This window comes from Mycetomoellerius zeteki, unplaced genomic scaffold, assembly GCF_001594055.1.
Source record: "Mycetomoellerius zeteki isolate Tzet28-1 unplaced genomic scaffold, Tzet1.0 scaffold145, whole genome shotgun sequence".
In the NCBI taxonomy this organism is placed as follows: Eukaryota; Metazoa; Arthropoda; class Insecta; order Hymenoptera; family Formicidae; genus Mycetomoellerius; species Mycetomoellerius zeteki.
In genome coordinates, this window is record NW_017256393.1 from 2,279,185 (window position 1) to 2,298,515 (window position 19,331).

Here is a 19,331-nt window from a genome sequence, read left to right on the forward strand (position 1 = left end):
ATGTAATAACATTAATGGGATTTGATAGTGTATGTCGCTAATTGGCCAGTTTAATATAATATATTCTCATTAGTAAAGCAGAAAATTACTAGGAACCAGCCGATGTGAATGGATGTGTGCTAACGGGAGCATCCCTTTTGCACTAGTTCATCTTTCTTCCTTTTCTCTCCAGGAGGAAAGAAGAGGAACAAAGTTGAACTGATGCAAAAGTTCAGCCAAAAAGAACAGATCTATTAGGGCCATTGTCACCAAGCTCAGTTAACTTAACTAGCCCAATTAATCCATCGGAATTGACCAATCTGTCAATTCTTCAAACAAAATGACAAATGCGATTGATCAATTCCGACGGACTAACTGGCCTAGTTAGATCAACTGAGCTTGGGATCCTAAACTGATTATCGAACTTGATCGAGGTCGGTAGTACAGACTTTTTTAATTCCAAATTCGATAATAGTGATATCTTTGATTCATTTCTTACATTTATTATATATTATTCTATCTCACTTAAACGCATACATCTGTCCTTATCTAACATATGCCAGCACCATCTATCGTAAGATCGCGCAACTATTACTACACGGAATTTCGGCTCTGTTGACAGTCCCAATCTTCACAAAGCATCCGTATACACGTATTTTCCATTCGGTGAAAAAGCTTTTCTTCTAGACTTTCAATCTTAGTTCTACAAACTCGGTATCGTTCGTTACAATAATGTGACCTCAGCCGTATGCTTATTTTCAAGATATAAACTATAAAACTCTTGTATGAAGCAAATATAGACCTGAGGTGTCAGCTGTACGAGCTAAAAGTAAGCGAATTTTTAAACTTTTTTTCGATTTTCTCATAAAACCTGATACAGCTGAGGTCCTGTTTATGTGTACTTTAATTCTGTAAAAACAATTTTGCAATCCGTCAATTCAATTCGGAGATATTTCACCGAATGGAAATGATGGTAAAGTAGAACAACTTTAGCATTGTCTTAAAACTCTGTTGTAGATCCGGGGTAAGAGTAAGAAACAGTACTAATTTTATGATTTATTAGTTTCGTAGACATATATATATGTTTAAAACTTAATAACATTTTCGATTTTCATTTAAAACTCTGATATTTAATGTTATCCGAGTTTGATTATCAACTAGAGATGACAACTGCACAGAAAAAATTGTAATTTTTTCAATATATAAGATATTATAGCATTAAAAATATGCATACTTATTTATATAATAAAAAATCACGAATTTAATAATAAATTACCGAAATATATATGTAAATATAATCGTAAATTTTTATTAATTGTCGATAATGTCGTCGTTCTTCAATTATCCCCGGGCCCCATTGATAGTCACGAAAATTTGCCCAGGCCCGACGGTCTTTAATAATATCTCGTTGATGGTTCAGGTGGTTGTGATAACAAACGATTATCGCCATGACGTTAGAAATCAGCTGTTCACCACATCAGTAGTGTCACTGACTGTGCGCATAATGTGTGTAGGAAATTGAAGATTGACAAATATGTAAAACAAATATGACAAAAGACTGAAGAAAACAAAGGATAAAGCGAAATTAAAAGATGCATCCGTACTGGATTTTCTGCCGCAGGAGAGACACGAGAAAGTATATACTCCTATACTACAGTTGCTTCGTTTATTTAACGCGTCAGATGAATTAAGATAATTAACATTGTTACTCCGCAGTCCCAACTAACAATAACAGTTCGTCATGGGTGAGCGAAACGTCAGATTAATTTGCTCCCTTTCCAGTACGATGATCGTGCGCCCTTTTAAAGCTTATTTTGTCAGTCCCAATCACCGTCGTGAAAGTTTATTTTAATATAGCTGATGTAGCGAGCAGGCCAAGTTATTTCGGGCATGCGTCCATTGCTGATGCCTAATCTCGGATCCACTGATCGATTCCCACCTATCTCGATGTTGAAAGCCATTCCCTGGCTCCGGCGCCTCCCGGGGCACTCTAATTAATTTTACGTTTCAAACATGGATCCAGATCATGTAGAGATGGCGAACGAGATCAAAAGCAAAGTCATACTGCACTGGAACTGTCGGGGTCTCGTGGAGTTTCCGGAGGTAATAAGACTGCACGGCAGTCACATTCAGGAGATATATCTGAAGTGGAACAAGCTGACCACTCTACCGCCCTGGATCACGGAGCTGTTCAACGTGACCAACTTGTACATGTATGGCAATCGGATTGAACAGTTGCCTGTGGAACTCGGCGGGATGAGTCAGTTGACGGTGTTGGATTTAAGTGCTAACAGATTAGAGCTGATATCTGCCTGCATCGGCAATCTAAGCAATCTGAAATCCTTATTTTTGAACGACAATTTTATAGAGAGATTACCGGTTGGTAAGTTCGAGACTATTAGATTGTTGCGCATAAAGGGGAAAAAGATTTATTGACTCACATGAATGAAACAAAAACAGAATTGAGCCAACTGAATAATCTGGAAATACTGTCTGTCTCGGGTAATCAGATTGTTGCACTGCCGGAGTGGACCGGTTCTCTTCCAAGACTTCGAGAGCTATATGTGGATAACAATCAACTGAGGGAATTACCTAACAGATTGACCATAGCTCCTGAACTTACCATGATCTCTGTGTGTTCAAACAGGTTGGTATTTCTATTAATATTTTGCGAATAAATATTCTGATTATTAAATTAAATTATAAAAAGTCTGATATTCATAGTCTGTTTTTAATTTTAAGATCATCTTCAATATAGTCTTAAAATGTCAAAAGCCAATTACAGCTGGTATTCACAGTCGCGATTCTTATATTTAAGATTGTTGAGAAATACGGTCTTAAAAATATCTTGAATCAATCAAAGAGCCGCATTAGCATCATTGCGCTCCGTATCAGTGTGCTCCTTACCTTAATGAAGTAAAAGAACATTCACGAAATGTTGACATTAGCAATGAATCACGATACGGCGATAATTCGCAAATCCTTTGGCAGATCTTAAGACTACTTAAGACGATCTTGAAATAACGACGGATTATGAATACGAGCCTAAACTTCGCACAGATTAATCGAGCTATAGCTTCGAGTTTTATATTTCAACAAATGTTTCTGCAGGTTAAAATATTTGCCACTGAATGGATTTCTATCGGCTCCCTGTATACGATTCGATGCAAACGAATACTTAAATTATGTGTCGTATCCGCTTCTGTATCAATTTCTTTCGCAAATACACACGACGGTTGTCCGTGACAGAGAATATTTATTGGCATTCGGGTAAGCACGTTAGAATGTCAAATAGGAATAAATTATGCGCGAAGAAAAAATAAATCCTGACAACTGTTATTTTACTTTTGATGTCTGTATATAAAGTAAATTTACAATCTATGTGTATATGTATATATAATCACAGATGTTTTAAGACGCATTATGACACAAATGTGCTAAACACAAATATAAAATTGTACATAAAACTGAAGCGACTGTATGAAATAAATGATGTTATAATTGAATTACCACGGCAAATGCTAAAGATTCATGAGGTTCACGAAAACGTGACTTGTTCCCTTTGGGAATTAGCGCTAAGGAAAGTTTATACTGAAAGGTAATTGAGGAACCTTATAAACAGGAATCTTGTTGTCTTTTTGCAAAAGTATAAGTATCTCGCAGATTTAACGCAAATACATTTCAGATATAAGCACACGCTCGACGTTTCCGTTTCTCCCGCAAATGTAACAATACTCTACAAACCACTTAAAAATACTAAACTGGACTTCACATTGTCTACGAGTTATACTTTGTACAATTTATTAACAAACGGACCCACTGGTATCTGTGTAAATTCTCAATGCCAGCAACCGATATTCACAGAAGCTTGGATCATTATCAGTATCAATCACTATGCAGAATCTATGATAACGATCGTTTTATGTTGTAGCAGAAGGTAACGTACAAAATAATCATGTAGTATTTGAGTATATCAGTGAATTTTTTTTAATTTGCAGTTGCGCCACTGCGTTCGCTGCACACTCAAGTACGACTATTAATCTTCATTGGCACTCCATCAATTGATGAATCCTCCTAACTAGGTATCTAATTAATCCACTTCTGTATATATAGTGTTAGAAAAATAAAGAATTCTTGCGCATTTAACTGAAATCTTGTGTGTAAATAAGTTTTTAAATTAAAAATCTCTAACTTACTGTAATTATAATTTATTTTGCAGCATTGCGGCTACCAAGAGCGATTGTTCAATAATGCCCAGTAGGAGTTCCAATTCCATGACAACGACGAATCGAATGAAATTATTACATAATGTAATATTCAATGTAACTTCCTTGAGGTATTCAAGACTAGTCTCACCGATAACATTATCTTTCTTTTTATTAAAATATATGTTTGTGACTCGATGTATCTTCCATGCATTATATAAAAATTCCAATTCGCTATGTTTTTTCGCATTAAAATCGAGTCGCAACAAAAAATATTCTACATTCTTTCAAGGATGGCGGATCAATCGTTTACTCAAGCGATTAGAAGATCTAACGCCTTGTCACGATCAAAGTTACATTTTACTAATGCCGCAGAAGCTTCGTCTTCGGGAAATCCTAGATCCTTCAACGTGCATAAATTCTCGTAGTAGATCTTCGCCTTGGATTGATCGTGCTGCGCGAGCGTCAACGCGGTCTCGGCATAATCACTCGGGACGCCAATCTCTTCTAAGGATTGGACGGCTAATAGGTACTCCACGATCTTCTTCTCGTGCACTCGACCTAGTTCCAGTACCGCGCGCGCCGCTCTGTATTTGGGAAATCCCATGTCACTCAATTGCATAATCAACTTTAGATCATCATCCGTCATGCCTGATAACAAATCTGCTAGCGGTTTCGCGTGATTCGACGACATTGAGTTGTCTTTCCTCGGGATTACATGTGTATCGCTGTCCGGACTCTCCAAATCAGGCCACGGCTTCCAATTCTGTCGCAAGGAGGGATTAATAGAATCAATCGTACTTATACTGTAGAGAAAAAATTTACTACCTCCATAACAGGCCGTTCTAATTCCTTTTGAAGTTCCTGCATTATTGTCGAAACGCTACGGTGATTTTCGATGCTATGTGTGTCTTTATCGGCTTCGTCATCCACTTGACTCTCCGTATCGGCTTCTTCCTCCTTGCAAATTTCGGATGTATTATCAATCGTTAGTTCATTTATAATGTTCTCTAATTTTCCTGCAGGTACCCATTGCGACCTAGGTTGTAAAACCTGCATTCGAAAGATATTAAAAATTTACAGCAGGAATAGAATAAAACATTTCATTAACCTGCGCTAATTCTTCCATGTCGTTGATAGTTTTCAATTCCATATTATCGAAGGGACTGCTCGTGTCATTATCGAAGTCGGCAAAGTCCAAACCCCCGTTGATTTTTACATGATCTTGAAAGTCGTTTGCCGGAGGTGATAATGGTTGCGGCGTGAGTATTGTCGTTTCTGGAGCGGGTGGCGCATTGATAGGTAGCTGCTTCACGCAATCCAGTGGTGGAGGCGATGGAGGAGTTTCCTCTCTCTCCTTCTTCTTCTTCTCTTTCAGCCGAGCTTGACGTGCCTTACTGTAGGCCTGTCTAGCCTTGCGCCATTCGCACATCTGATTACAAATTAATTTATGATAATTATCAAGTCGACCAAGTCATGAAATTATTGGCACACATTACACAGAATATTAAGATAGGTTAGTTAAGCAGTTATGCTTCCTACCTTTTCAAGTACCGATTTCTCCAAGCTAAAGTCGTACGTTAACTTCGATACATCCGGCAATCGGTTGTTATACGCGACAGGTAGGCCAATCTTCCTCGGTGGTTTGTAGGCTTCTGCGATTTTGACATGAACCCCGTCCATGTAAGACGCCACCAAGTCGCATTGTGCCGACACGGACGATCGAGCCATTGATTCCTATACGAAGGAAAACTTCACGAAATAATGCGCGACTTGCAACGGAGTTCGTCGCTTTAATCGCTGATGCACGGAGCATAACCTACTTTCCGTTGTAATAAATATCATTTAATTGCTCGTGTCACATGCCATCGATACACCTCGCGCGTATATGATTGTGGTTTATTTAAATGTTAAATTCTCTCTCTTTCTCCCTCGCTTTTTTGTAGCTTGAAAATCTGAAGTACCTCTCTAAAGGTCAAAATGACGAAAAAACACTTCTCCATTTGATACTTGACAGATCAAATTCTCTCCTCGTTCGTCGTCATCATTGGTCGCGTTCAACAGAACGCAATAGTTTTGCAACCGTTTTGTGATTGCTGCTGAACGGTTCTAGATGCACTCACGTCTCAACTAGGAATGTTCGATTCAAGATCGATTTAAAAAAAAATCGATTCTTGTACCTTCGGTTCTCGATATTTTAGATCGATTCTTAAGCTCCGATTAAATCGACTAATCGATTCTTAAGACCCGAGATCGACCTTCCGTGTATAGTTGGTAACAAAAAAGTGAGTTTCGGAATGCAGCTTGCTCAGCGATTAGTTTTTACTTATAGATTCACTCATTTACATTTAATCACTCTATGAGCAAGGCTGAGTTTCGAAAGACATCGAAAAAAAATGTTGCAACCTTTCTGTGACCGGCCATATACATTGGAATTGTTTTTTTTACGAAAAGGACTGTATAGAGATACTACTCACACTGATAAGATGAAGATATGTATGTTAAAGATAATACAAAATTTTAGAGAATTTATAGAGAAGGGCAATTTTATTTTACATAACCATTTAAATAAAGTACTTAATTTATTACAATCAGCTTATTTTTATAAGATATAGTTATTATTTCAAATCTTCTATTCCTAATAAAATAACTATACATATTGTAATAATAATAATATAAAAATTTAAAGATCGCAGTTAACATAAACAATATCATTATATGTGTAATATCTATGAAGTATTATATATAATTTATCAGTTGAGATAATGCAGTCGCATATCTCTGTATCGAATGTAATAAATTAGAGTTATACGCTTGTAAAAATATTTTATAACCGACTTCAGAGAACATTTAATATTATATATTATACAAATAATTTGTCAAAATTGCAGAAAATTAATATGTCATAAAAGATTCTATTTATTAACAGCTTTCCCAGACTATTAATAAAATACCGAATATTATGACATTAAACAATATTAGAAATAATAAAAAATAGATAAAAAATTATTTACGAGATAATAATAATAAAAAATAAAATAATATTCTTCAAAAGTTTATATAAGTAAATGTATGATTTGTATCACACACACATTTCGTATTTTTCGGTTTTTTTTAATTATCCCGAGTAATATGGTCGTAAGGTGGATGTGTTGAATAAAATTGTCTTCTAGAAATGTCTACGAATTCCTTAACAAAATCTTTATGCTTTTTTATCGAGTCTTGAATTGCAGACGAAGTATCTGGATTTAATTGATTGATAATACCTTCTGAGAATTTTTTCACCTAAAACACAGGATATAGTTTGAGTAAAATTAATAATTAGCAATTTATTCTTATGTAAAAATTTGATAAAATATGATTTTTAATTTAACACAATTTTAATAAATAAGTATATAAAATATGTACAAATAGTATATTTAAGTCGTTAGCTCCGGAAGTATGTGTGCGTCTTAAAGAAATTGTCTTTTATTTATGGAAGATATATATAAACATTCTCATAAATCGACTAAATTATTAAACCAAGATACCTAAGACGATTTTCTAACAAATTTTTTGGATTTTTTTTTAAATTATCTATTTTAGATTAGATTTGGATTATATTTTAGATTATTAGATTTAATATTAATTTGGGAATTACAAGAATTCTGTTTATATTTTAAAATATGTCAGTGTTATTCAATTTTACAATGTGATTTTGCTCAAAAATATAAAAATAGAGTCTAAAAATGCAACTATAATTAATTATTAATATTAATTTAGTTAGGTAAAATTGGATTAATTTACAATTTTACATGAACAGTGGTTTTCATTTGAAGCGCGCCACAGCTAAAACGTTATTGATAGAGTTAATAGGTCATTAAATATATGAATCTAGTATTATAAAATTTACCTTGTCGATTTGTTTGTCAGAATAAATATTTGAAAGAATCAATGTTATTATTACATTTGTAGTAAGTGATCTACAAAAAATATATTTATAATTAAGAAATTTTTATAATTAAGGAAACAATATATTATATATGCATATTTAGAAAAGTTATATTACTTGGGTTTTATGATCTCAAAATTGTTTAAAACATAATCAAGGATTAAATCGTTGCGCGCATGTTTCTCAATAACATACATAAAGGCAAAACAATGCTCCTTATCGTTAAATAATGAAGTGTTAAATGCTGTAATATTTAAATAGTTGATGATGATATCGGAATTTTCAGCACAACTCAAACTTTTCAATAATTGTTTTTTATATTTTTCCGTTTTAGAATTTTTTTCTAATAGATATAATTTCAACATTTTATCCCAAGTAGTCCTATTGGCTGTCATCAAACCAGAACAGTACACAAATTTTTGCCAGTGTGGAACTCTAAAACACACGTTTGTTAAGAAAAGATACATACATTTCATGTGTTGAGCCGGCTTTCTATTTTATTCAATATTCGTATTTTTATGTTCTACATTTTTTATTACTTCGCGCGTAAAATTAAAAATTACCGTTCTGCGTAACTCTCTCATTTCTATAAATTCTATATGATACATACGCGATCAAATAATCATCACACTACAGTGAAGAAATAAATGAAATTTTATCGATAATATTGTTTGTTAATTTATTATATATTTTCGCTTATACGCAACGATATATTTATTCTGTACATCATTAGAATAAGAATGAGGATTGAGGGAAAAAAGTAAGCGAAAATATTTGATCTCAACGATTTAAAGAAACAGAGAATCAGGTATCCACATACATGCGCGCACTTACACGTACACAGATAAAATTTGTGAGATAATCGTGATCGTAAGAAAAATTACTTGTGAGTTTTAGGATCTTCAAGATGTTCGCTTAATTTAATGGCAGCCATTGCCTTGCATTTCACGTGACCAAAAATACATGCAAATTTTAAAACATCTACTCTTGTCACTACTGTGAGATCGTCATCATGAGGTTTATCTTCATATCCTATCTTCAGAAGTAGTATATCAAAGAGTTCTATCATACGCAACTATAATAGAAATTATGAAATATTGCATTAGTTTTATAATGATTCATTGATATTTATGTTCAGATCGATTCATATACAATATATTATTAGTATTAATGTTTAGCGAAATTTTTTCACCAGGGTTTATACATAATAAAAAAGAATTCAATATGTAATGTTTAACGTCCAAGATAAAATATTTACGAAGCAATAATTCATTATTTGATATTATGAAGAATATGTAACCGTAGAACTGTTAAAAAGTAAAGTAAAGAGTGTCAAACTGTAATTGAATGAAATGGATATTAGAAACGTGTTTTTCATCTGTATAAAAACTGTTATTATCTACCTTAACATTCTTCAGTTCTGGCAGTAAAAGAGTTTTCTTCAATCGCGTTATAATTCGGAACAATGGATACCATGCTATATAATCTGTTTCTAGCGATAAGTAACTCATAATATTAATAAATAGATATCCACTTATTTCTTTATTTTCTTCCATCATAAAGAAAAATGCATCATTAATGATTTGAGCACGATTAAAGACGTGTATATTGTTGTATTTTTGACTATGCAAGTAATTCGAAATTTTATACCAATTTCTGATGTCGTAATTAACGCGATAGTATCCTGTAATATGACCCATTATATTTACTATTAAGTCTTTTCAAATAAACATTTGTTATATTTAAAAATATCGATATTATACTTTTTTATAATAAAGAGATATTATATATACATATAGATATTAGATAATAGTACAAAAGTTATAGATTAAAAATGATTTTATATTATAATAATTAAATCAGGTTTTAAATAATTTAAACATATAAATCACCTTTAAGCTTTCACAAATATAAAAATACATATAAAGTTGAATAGCCATATTAAACTTTTTTCATAATGCGAAAATAAAATAAAATAAAGAAGCAGAAAAAATTTGTTAATCCGTGCTTACCAGTTTGTTGTAAATTGACAATGATCCAGTCATTTGGATTAATTGTAAAACTTATATTTTGATCTGGTCGTAACCAATGTTTGGGCACAGTATTAGAGAAATTCGGATCAGACTGCGTAGCGAAAGTCACGGGGATCCACCATTTATTAGTGATAGTTTCATTAAATCTCTGGAAACATATTTGTGATATTGTTACTTCACCTGTTTCATAATTTTTTATCACGTTTACCACAGGATAACGGTCTTGATTCATCCAAGTATCCATAACTTCTTTTATTTTGTAATCTCCGTGCGGGACATCGGATTCATCTAGAGCACTTTGCATTGTGCTCCATAAATCATCCGGATTAGTCGACTTAAATTGGCTAAATTTGAAAAATGATTTGTCAGAGGCTATATGTATATATACATCAAGGAACATAAATTTACTATTAAAGGATCTACGTGAATATTTAATTTAATTTATAGATACATGTAGAAATTTATATTTTAAGTTTCTATATGTATCTATAAATTAAATTAAACATTCATGTAAATTAAACAGAATGATATATATATATTATAAATACTCAACATCGCATTGCTATTTAATTATAAAACCGCATACATTATTTTTTATTTAATTATAATTTAATTTGAGTTAGTTCTAAGTTATATTTTAACTTAGAACTAACTCTCAAATTCAATTATAAAATAAATAAAAAACAAAGTATGCGGTTTTATAATTCAATAACAGTATGATGTTGAATATTTATATACTATTCTATATAAATTACCTATAAGTTCATATATATGTATATATATATGTTGTTGATGATATACTATTTTGTTTAAGATAAATACGAGGAATATTATTATATTTATGACACTAATAATATTGTGCTGTATAATAATTATATTACACTTATTTATATTATTCAATACTTACTACGTAGCCAAATACTTGATAAGACCCTTTTGAAATACTTCAGCGGTAATTGTACTGTGTAACATGCGTAATAAAACTGGTGCTACAAAAATAAACATCATAAAACATGTATTAATAATACGTTTAATGCTGTCGTTTATAATACAAATAAGTTATAATATACATTGTTATTTAGAAAAAAATGTTTTATATAAAGTTATATATAATTTTATATAAATGGACATATTATATATATAATTTAAATATAATATATAAAATATTTTTTCTCGGGTATGTATTGGTTACAAGAAAAATACTATTAGTCTTCATTTTATCTTTTTCTTTATACTTATACATACATTAAGGAATCTATGAATAATCTATGAATAATCTATGAATAATATTCTAATCATATTTACACACATAGTTCTATGGTATACCTTTTCCATAAACTTCATTAGAAAACAGCGACCCATCATCAAGAGTATTGTTTAATTTCAATGTAACAGACTTCATTGAGCCAGTGTCTTCTTGAAGAATATAGTGATTAATTCCCATTATTAAAAAATCCACCTGAAAATCTCCAACAAACTGCAAAAAAAGTTCTATAATGTGACCGAGTATTAAAAATTCGAATCAGAGCTAAAAACTGATTGATTTGCTGTTTCTAAAGACTTTTCTATTTTACTTTTTGTAACACCTAAATTATATTATTTTCATGTCAAACATTTCCTAAGAGAAAAGCATATATATGTAGTTTGAATATTTTTAAAAATGTTGGAAATTATTCAATATAAAAACAAAATCAAAAATATAAATACAAATATCAAATTTTATTATTTTATTAAATATTATGAATATATATATTCTTTATAAAGAAATATTGAATTTCATTATTTTATTAAACATTGCGGACGCAAAGAATAATGTGTTTTCAAATTCTAATAAAACTATAATTACGGTGTTCTTATGATTCCTGAGTATATATATTCAAATATAAACAATTAAAAATAGCGAATCTTTAATATGCGTACAAATACAAAAACCAATGCATCTTTAAATAATAAAAATTTATATTAATATGTTTTACAATTGTTGAAGAAAGTATAATCTTTGTGACTCTAAATTAAACACGTGCCATCTTTCTTTCAGTTCGATCTTGATATTTTTTATAAAAATTTCATATTTAATTGTATTTAATATTGACATTATTTTAAACTTAGATTATAACGTATTTTAAAACTTTTTTTTTAAAGGGGCATTCATGCATGTGTAATATTTAAATAACCTTGTCGAGTAAGTATGATTGGATGAACATAGTAAGTCCCTCTTTTAACCATTGATAGGACCACCAAGATGGAGTAACCAAATTGCCAATCCATTGATGTATAATTTCATGAGTTACTATCGTCGCTGTTTTTGTTGCCTTATACTTTGGTTGTTTGATATCATTATAGATAATTCCTAATTCACTGAAGGATAGAATATAACATAATATAATTATATAAAATATATCTACGGTAAATATACAGTCTAATGTGTGTAATATTACTGTGACCCTTTGACAATATCATATCCTAATAGCACAAACCTCCACGCGACGTCCTTAGAACGTAAGGGATATCCCCAGGATATATCCCGTATAAAGTGTGCTATTAGGGTACTGATGACCATAATTTATGTAACTTATATTATGTAGTTGATGATCATAATTTATGTAACTTATATTATGAATCTATTGTGATATGAATGTGACATTTTTTGCTGTGAAAGTGTGCATTTTTTAAGTATCTATGAAAATGCACATGTTTTGAATTACTAAAATTTGAATGCTAACAGAAACAATGGCTGACTTTTTAATAGCATAATGTATTTTTATAATAATTATTTATACTACCTATAAATGATAAGTCCCCAATTTTCCATACCAAGAATCGGAAAATTCGGTATTATGACGTGATCCATTTTCGGTACTTTTTCAGAACTATTAGTATATTCAATTAAAAGAGGCGGGATTCTTTGAGCAACACTATGCGCCAATTTTATTTGCGATCTCAAAGACGAGTTACACCAAATGTTAATGGTTTCGTCCGCGTTGGAAACACGGATGAAATCAAACTGGGGGATTACGACAATCGCCACAAGATAAGTGGACATTATAGGAGTAGTGTTGAAGTGCGTCAGCATCATGTCATCTTTTTCCAATTGCTCTTGTATTGGCATATTTGACAATACCCTATATTTCTGATGATGCATTACAGATATGCTAAAGGTGGCTTTTAATGCTGGCTCGTCCCAACATGGAAACATTCGTCTGGCTCCATTCGGTTCGAAATGCGTTGCAGCCATCCACCTTATACAATTTAATAAAATATCTTAAATCTCAATAAATTTACTATTTTTATGATAGATAACATAAGAATTTAGAAAATATTAGTGTTTATTATTATATATTATAGGATAGATCCAGAGGCGAACCGAATCACAGAACGAATCGGTTTTTAAGTATATAATTGTTATGTTTAAACAATGATTTATCGAGCCTTACATGTTATGGTAACGATGACAAAAGCAAAAAAATTGTAAATAATATTTACATTATAAAAATATTTGTAATATTTTAATATTTACTTACATTTGGTTTCCTTCTTTATTTGTGTACGGAAATTTCATGAAACCAATTTGTACAGAACCAATTTCAGATAGAATACCAACAAATTTTAAGTTAAGATTGTAATAACCGGGCGATAATGTATTTTTGAAATTAATTGTTAAAATATTCGTTAGATTGTCATGAGTATGTTCCATCGGTTTGTAAACTGTACCCTTATAATTAATCAATGTTGTCGCCTTTTCATTTATTTCTAATTCTCTCGAGTGTAAGCTTATATTTTTCGATGCATGATGAATCACGATTTTGACACTGGATTCGCCATGAAAAGTAGAATTGTCTTCCTCGAGATACGGTGTCAGTTTGATCTTATAGTGAATTGGTATCGTGTTGACGGATAAACGACGTATAATTTCAAAATTATCATTGATGCAAAAACTCACACCATAATTAAATATTAAGCCAATATTTAATAACAACTTTAAGACTCCCATGTCGATCCTTGATTGTTTAATGTATCTATGATTTTTCGTTGGTTTATAAATTAAAATTTAAAAAAAAGAGAAACAAATGATAATGCAGGCTAAATTGTAACTTAATTAATTTTTATATAAATATAAAAAAGAGAGTGGGAAAAAATAATTTTAATTACTTTTATTAAGATAATCATACATAAGATCTAGTTTGGGAAAATCATTTCTTAATTTTTTTCTATTATATATATTTGATATTGAATATACTTTAATGTATTTGAAATTAATTAATCTTATCTCTTTTGTAGAATTTAAGAAACAAGATAAAAGATCAATTTAAAAGATTAAATTTATTTAATTAAATTAAATTTAATTTTAGGCATGTAAGTAGCGTGTATATATATTTCGCTGTATAGATTTGTCATCAAAAATAAGAAAACATGGTCACTGTGTTAGTATAATGTGATATTTGAATTGCTTAATTATCGATTAGAGCAGTTGTTCGAAGAATAAAAAGTTTAAATCTATTTCTTAATTCAATTTATCTTTTCCAATATACATATTTTTGCCTAATATTTATTTAACGTTTATTAAAAATTTCTTAAGAAAAACGATTTTCTCTCTCTCGAAAATTATTAGATTGAATTTTATATAATTATTATAATTACCATATCTTAATTTTCAAATAAATAGGTCGTTAAAATATAATAATCGATACCCAGATAGCACAAGAGTTCAAAAAGAATTCAGTAATATGTCATCAATTCTGAATTCATTTTCAAATGCAAAAAGAATTTGTTTTCTGAAAAGAATTCTTATTGCATCTGAAAATGAGCTCAGAATTGATGACATTCAACTGAATTCTTTTTGAATTTTTTTGAACTCTGTGCTATCTATATAATATATATATTTTTTTATATTTTCAAGAAATAAACATCTATTTATTATTTTTTTAACTTACTTTGTATATTATACCTGGTGCAGATTAAAACACAGTAATTAATATCAAGAATCTACAGCATAATTGCTGTTCTCGTTTAGCCGTATCCGTGAATACTGACTACAATGTCAATCTTTTATGCTATAACAAACATGTCATGTAAATATGTTTCAAGTTTATCAATATGTATGATGTCATTTACCAAATTTACCAATTTTAAACTTGAATTTTTCGTTCTCGATAACGAATATTGAGACTTACAAAGCCATTGGTCGCGTTCAGCAGATTCAATTGTTGCGGAGTGGATCCGTGAGCAACGCGATCCGCGATCTCGCTGTTATTGGATGATAGAAGAATACACCAATAGCAACGAGCGCTCACGGATCCGCTCCGCAACAGTTGAGTCTACTCCTGTATGCGACCTTTGTGTAATAAACAATTGAATACAAGTTTTTTCAGAATTTAATCTTTTCGAGAAATTGAATAATAATTATTTTATAATTAATAAAAATAATATAATATGAATATATTTTATAGTTCATTTTATGCAGATTTTAATAGAAACTTATTTTGCAATATTATAAATTTATTTTGTATTATAATGTAACATATAATGAGAATTGAAAAATTGCAATAAACAACTCATGCAAGATAAATACGATTTCTTCTAGTATATTGATAACTGTAAGGAACAGTCGATTTCAATAATAAATACTAAAACAATTTAATGATTATATGCTATAAAATGATTTTTTATTTTTTATTCTGTTCAGTCAATTCAGAGATTTTTATACGACTCTCTCTGTAATGTCGATAATTTAGTCGCTAAATAGGATTTAAATCTTCACTAAAAAAAGGTTTATATTTTCGTTAAGAAGATTTAAACCTTTTCTAATAGTAAAAACGCATTCTTCTTCGTTAAATTCCTGATGATTGGTAATATAATATTTGTATTATTTCTGATGTATAGGAAATATAAAAAAAAACTATTTTAGAGAGAGAAATACAAGATTTGAAATATTCAATAAATTTTATTTTGTATATTTTTTTATGTCATATTAATACACACATACACACACATATGTATTTGTGTGTAAAATATATATATATGTATATCAACAATTATTCCAATTATATTGTCAATTGTCATTTTCATTTAAAAAATGTAGAGATGTACTTTCAATTCTTTTTTTAAGTATTATCAATACACATTATTCATATATAATAACATACATTTTCCTGCAAATGTAGGTAATAGTTTTGTACTGTGAATATCACAGATAATCATATTATGTGAATTGCGTCATAAAGTATAAATATTGCTTCCAATTGCAAGTATGTACAAATAAATTAATTTAACGGCATGTCCGTTTCCTAAATATAAAAATCTTTTATCGTAGTAGAGGAATCTGCATATGATTGGCTCTTCCAGGTTTGCGCTTTACTTTCTGATATTATCTTGGGATTGGCAATGTTAATCAGCTCCTTCTGCTTGGTTTCAAGAGATTTCATATATGCAAGGAAACACGTCCAGATAAAACTGCATATACTGACATATACAACACGATTTCGCTCCGGAATTAGGATGAAATTGATGGTTTGGAGAATTGGCCATACGCAAATGGCAATCTAAAAAGAAAATTATCTCACGTTAATCCACTTAATTACAGACTTGAAAATACATCTATCGAGGATATGATACCTTGTATGTTGGCCAAAATTTAATTTTGACCTCGTCAATGCATTCCGAAACTGGCTTTAATTCAAGAAGGCTCATGCCAAAGAAGAAGGAACACATAGCTGCAGGACCATATGTAACTTGTTCAATCAAAGCCTGCGATTATTATTCAATTATATCATTGTTAGTTAATGTTCATTGAGCTATTTTTTATTTCCATGAATAAATTCATTATACAACAACATTGAATAACATAAATTATTCAATTTTCGTTATATGTGCATACCTTAGTGATTGCAGACTTCAAATTTGCTTTCGGCCAGAAGTGAGATGCATATTTCAGCCAGCAGTATAGTGTAGGAGCTACATAGAGACCACCGTATAGACCGAATCGCATAGCTTCCATGTAATTAAATTCTTCTTTGCCCATTATCTTCTGTTGCAACAGATTCGCAGTTGGCCATATAATCAAGTAGGATGCCATGCCTCGAACAATAGGATACTTCTGCGAGATCTCACGGAATTTTACGAATATGATCCTCATTTTTGGTGCTTAGGCTGCAAAAATGTAAATATTTGAAATTACCATTTTTACTATATTCATAAAAAATTATATAATCAATACATTATTGAGGTATATACTATGTAATGATAATTAATTCTAAATAGATTGTGATTTTCAAATGCACTCTATAGACCCGGAAATAAAGGGAACAGGCATTATCGACCGTCAATATAAAAATATTTGTATAATTTTTATATAATATATATTTAGGGGGATCCTAAAGCCGTCTGTATTACTGACTAAATCGTAATTTTTGTACAATTACTTTTTTCCTGTTTTACAGATTCGAAAATCCTTTTACAGGATTAAAATATACCCATTAATACGTGTCTGTGAGGTGGAGTTTATGTTGAGAACGACAACAAATTTCGAAATTGAAATCTTAAGTAAAATTTTTTACGTTCTCGGTATAAACTCCACCTCACAAATACATATTAATGTGTATACTTTAATCCTAGAAAAAGATTTTCGAATCTGTGAAAGAGAAAAAAAGTATTTGACACAAAAATTATGATTTAGTCGGTAATACAGACGGATTCCCTTAAACTCATATTTTATTATTATTTATATAAACGTTTCAAATACTTATAACGCAACATTGTCAATACATAGCTACATAAATTTATTAAAATTTCAATAATCACACAAATTTCTATAAATTTATAGATCTTTGTATTTTTTTTTTTTTTTGTTAAACTCAAACCGGAATTCGAGAAAAAAAAAATTAATTTTTGAACAGTGCACTAAATTATATAGTCAATAATCCGAATGCATTTCAGGAAAATTGCATAATATATTGTTTAATTTGGAAAAAATACTAATTACTGAAATTAATATTCTACAGAAATTTCAGAGCATTGTTAATATAATCACTTTCTTTTTTATAAATCTTCAATTAAATCTCGATTAACTTAAATCGACGAGTTTAGCCGGCAAAATTAGAGCAAAACTTCGGACTATATAATTCATCATTCCTGATCATTCCTTATCTCTAATCTTTCAACAAAAAATATTTCTATTACGTACCGTAAGTTCGTTGGATTACTTGATAAATTAATTGTTACTCAAGTTAATCGGAACTTGGTTGAAGTCATCAGTTCATCTATAGCGTGGCTACAAACAATCGATTTATTTTTTAAAAATCCTAATATAACGCACGAGTTCCACAACTTTCATGATGCATTACATCATAATCGTCGCCCAATGGGCCATGGGGCCGCGCTATAATCGGTTACCTTCCGTGGTGTCACACAGGGGAGCGGACGTAGAGGTACCGAATGGTACGACGCTCCTTGGAGAACGCTGCGTTTGATTTTGACAGGCTGCGTGCGTATGCGAAGCCGGATTTGATGGACCGTTGCATCTGGAGATCTCGCGTTACTCTCGCTACGACATGACTTGGACGACTGACCAGACTGATTGCAACGACTACAACCAAGTGCCCCCCCCCCGATCCCCGACGTTGACGGAACACGTGTTGATGACAGCTGGCGATGACGAAATCAGTCGATCCATTCTTATCTGTCCTTGGTATACGTCATCCGTCGATACAGGCACTTTTTCGTTGAATCGCGTTGCACAATCGTCCGGTCACTGTTGCGTAGCTTTCTGGTAATGCAGAGCTCGAGAGGAGTCGATAATATTGGTATCCCACAATAGTGCGATGTGCATGTATATATAATCATAAAAAACGAAATGTCGAGTTTCTGTAGTCGTATATTCAGATAATATAATCAGACATGAGAGCTGTATTATGAAATACAATTGACTTGATCTTGCAATAAAGATATATTGTACATAAATATAAACTAGAGCTACGAGTTGCTAGTAGTAAAGATCCAAATATAATCAATAAAATATTAAAAAATTTCGAATGAGCACGTACAAATACGTTAATATACATTCATTCTAGTCACGTCACCTTTTGTAGAATACATCAGGGATATGTGCATGTAAGTTCTTACAAAAATCCAATATTTAAAAGCTTGCTTCATAACATCGTGCATTGCAATATATAGAAAATTCTATTC

General features: G+C 30.9%; 4 protein-coding genes across 6 annotated transcripts; 1 reads left to right on the forward strand and 3 right to left on the reverse strand.

The window, feature by feature from the left end:
- The first annotated feature begins 1,429 nt into the window (after positions 1-1,429).
- Positions 1,430-4,278, forward strand: LOC108732004 (leucine-rich repeat-containing protein 28). Of its 3 annotated transcripts, XM_018462590.1 has the most exons (9): positions 1,430-1,615; positions 1,696-1,724; positions 2,003-2,362; positions 2,440-2,626; positions 3,091-3,249; positions 3,386-3,577; positions 3,665-3,916; positions 3,978-4,061; positions 4,199-4,278. In XM_018462590.1, the coding sequence occupies exons 2-8, from the start codon at positions 1,721-1,723 to the stop codon at positions 4,042-4,044; spliced, it is 1,221 nt and encodes a 406-aa protein (XP_018318092.1). In that variant the 5' UTR covers positions 1,430-1,615; positions 1,696-1,720; the 3' UTR covers positions 4,045-4,061; positions 4,199-4,278. The 3 variants fall into 3 exon arrangements, with proteins under 3 accessions (XP_018318092.1, XP_018318093.1, XP_018318091.1); XM_018462591.1 differs by lacking the exon at positions 1,696-1,724; XM_018462589.1 differs by lacking the exons at positions 1,430-1,615; positions 1,696-1,724 and having other exon boundaries at positions 1,993-2,362.
- A 205-nt stretch (positions 4,279-4,483) lies between these two features.
- On the reverse strand, positions 4,484-6,294 carry LOC108732005 (uncharacterized). The gene is made up of 4 exons (XM_018462593.1): positions 5,727-6,294; positions 5,296-5,616; positions 5,013-5,237; positions 4,484-4,950 (listed from the first exon to the last, which is right to left on the reverse strand). The coding sequence occupies exons 1-4, from the start codon at positions 5,913-5,915 to the stop codon at positions 4,498-4,500; spliced, it is 1,188 nt and encodes a 395-aa protein (XP_018318095.1). The 5' UTR covers positions 5,916-6,294; the 3' UTR covers positions 4,484-4,497.
- A 1,004-nt stretch (positions 6,295-7,298) lies between these two features.
- Positions 7,299-14,157, reverse strand: LOC108731920 (aminopeptidase Q). The gene is made up of 11 exons (XM_018462477.1): positions 13,670-14,157; positions 12,929-13,387; positions 12,323-12,506; positions 11,475-11,625; positions 11,056-11,137; positions 10,128-10,492; positions 9,519-9,799; positions 9,000-9,190; positions 8,233-8,550; positions 8,077-8,146; positions 7,299-7,469 (listed from the first exon to the last, which is right to left on the reverse strand). Exons 1-11 carry the CDS (start codon positions 14,137-14,139, stop codon positions 7,299-7,301), a joined length of 2,742 nt encoding a protein of 913 aa, XP_018317979.1. The 5' UTR covers positions 14,140-14,157.
- Positions 14,158-16,309: 2,152 nt separating this feature from the next.
- On the reverse strand, positions 16,310-19,330 carry LOC108731957 (mpv17-like protein). Its single transcript, XM_018462524.1, is given in 6 exon segments — positions 16,310-16,489; positions 16,491-16,687; positions 16,761-16,892; positions 17,023-17,294; positions 18,328-18,414; positions 18,537-19,330. Coding segments are annotated over 4 exon segments (627 nt in total). The 5' UTR covers positions 17,281-17,294; positions 18,328-18,414; positions 18,537-19,330; the 3' UTR covers positions 16,310-16,449.
- Between the last annotated feature and the right edge of the window lies 1 nt (position 19,331).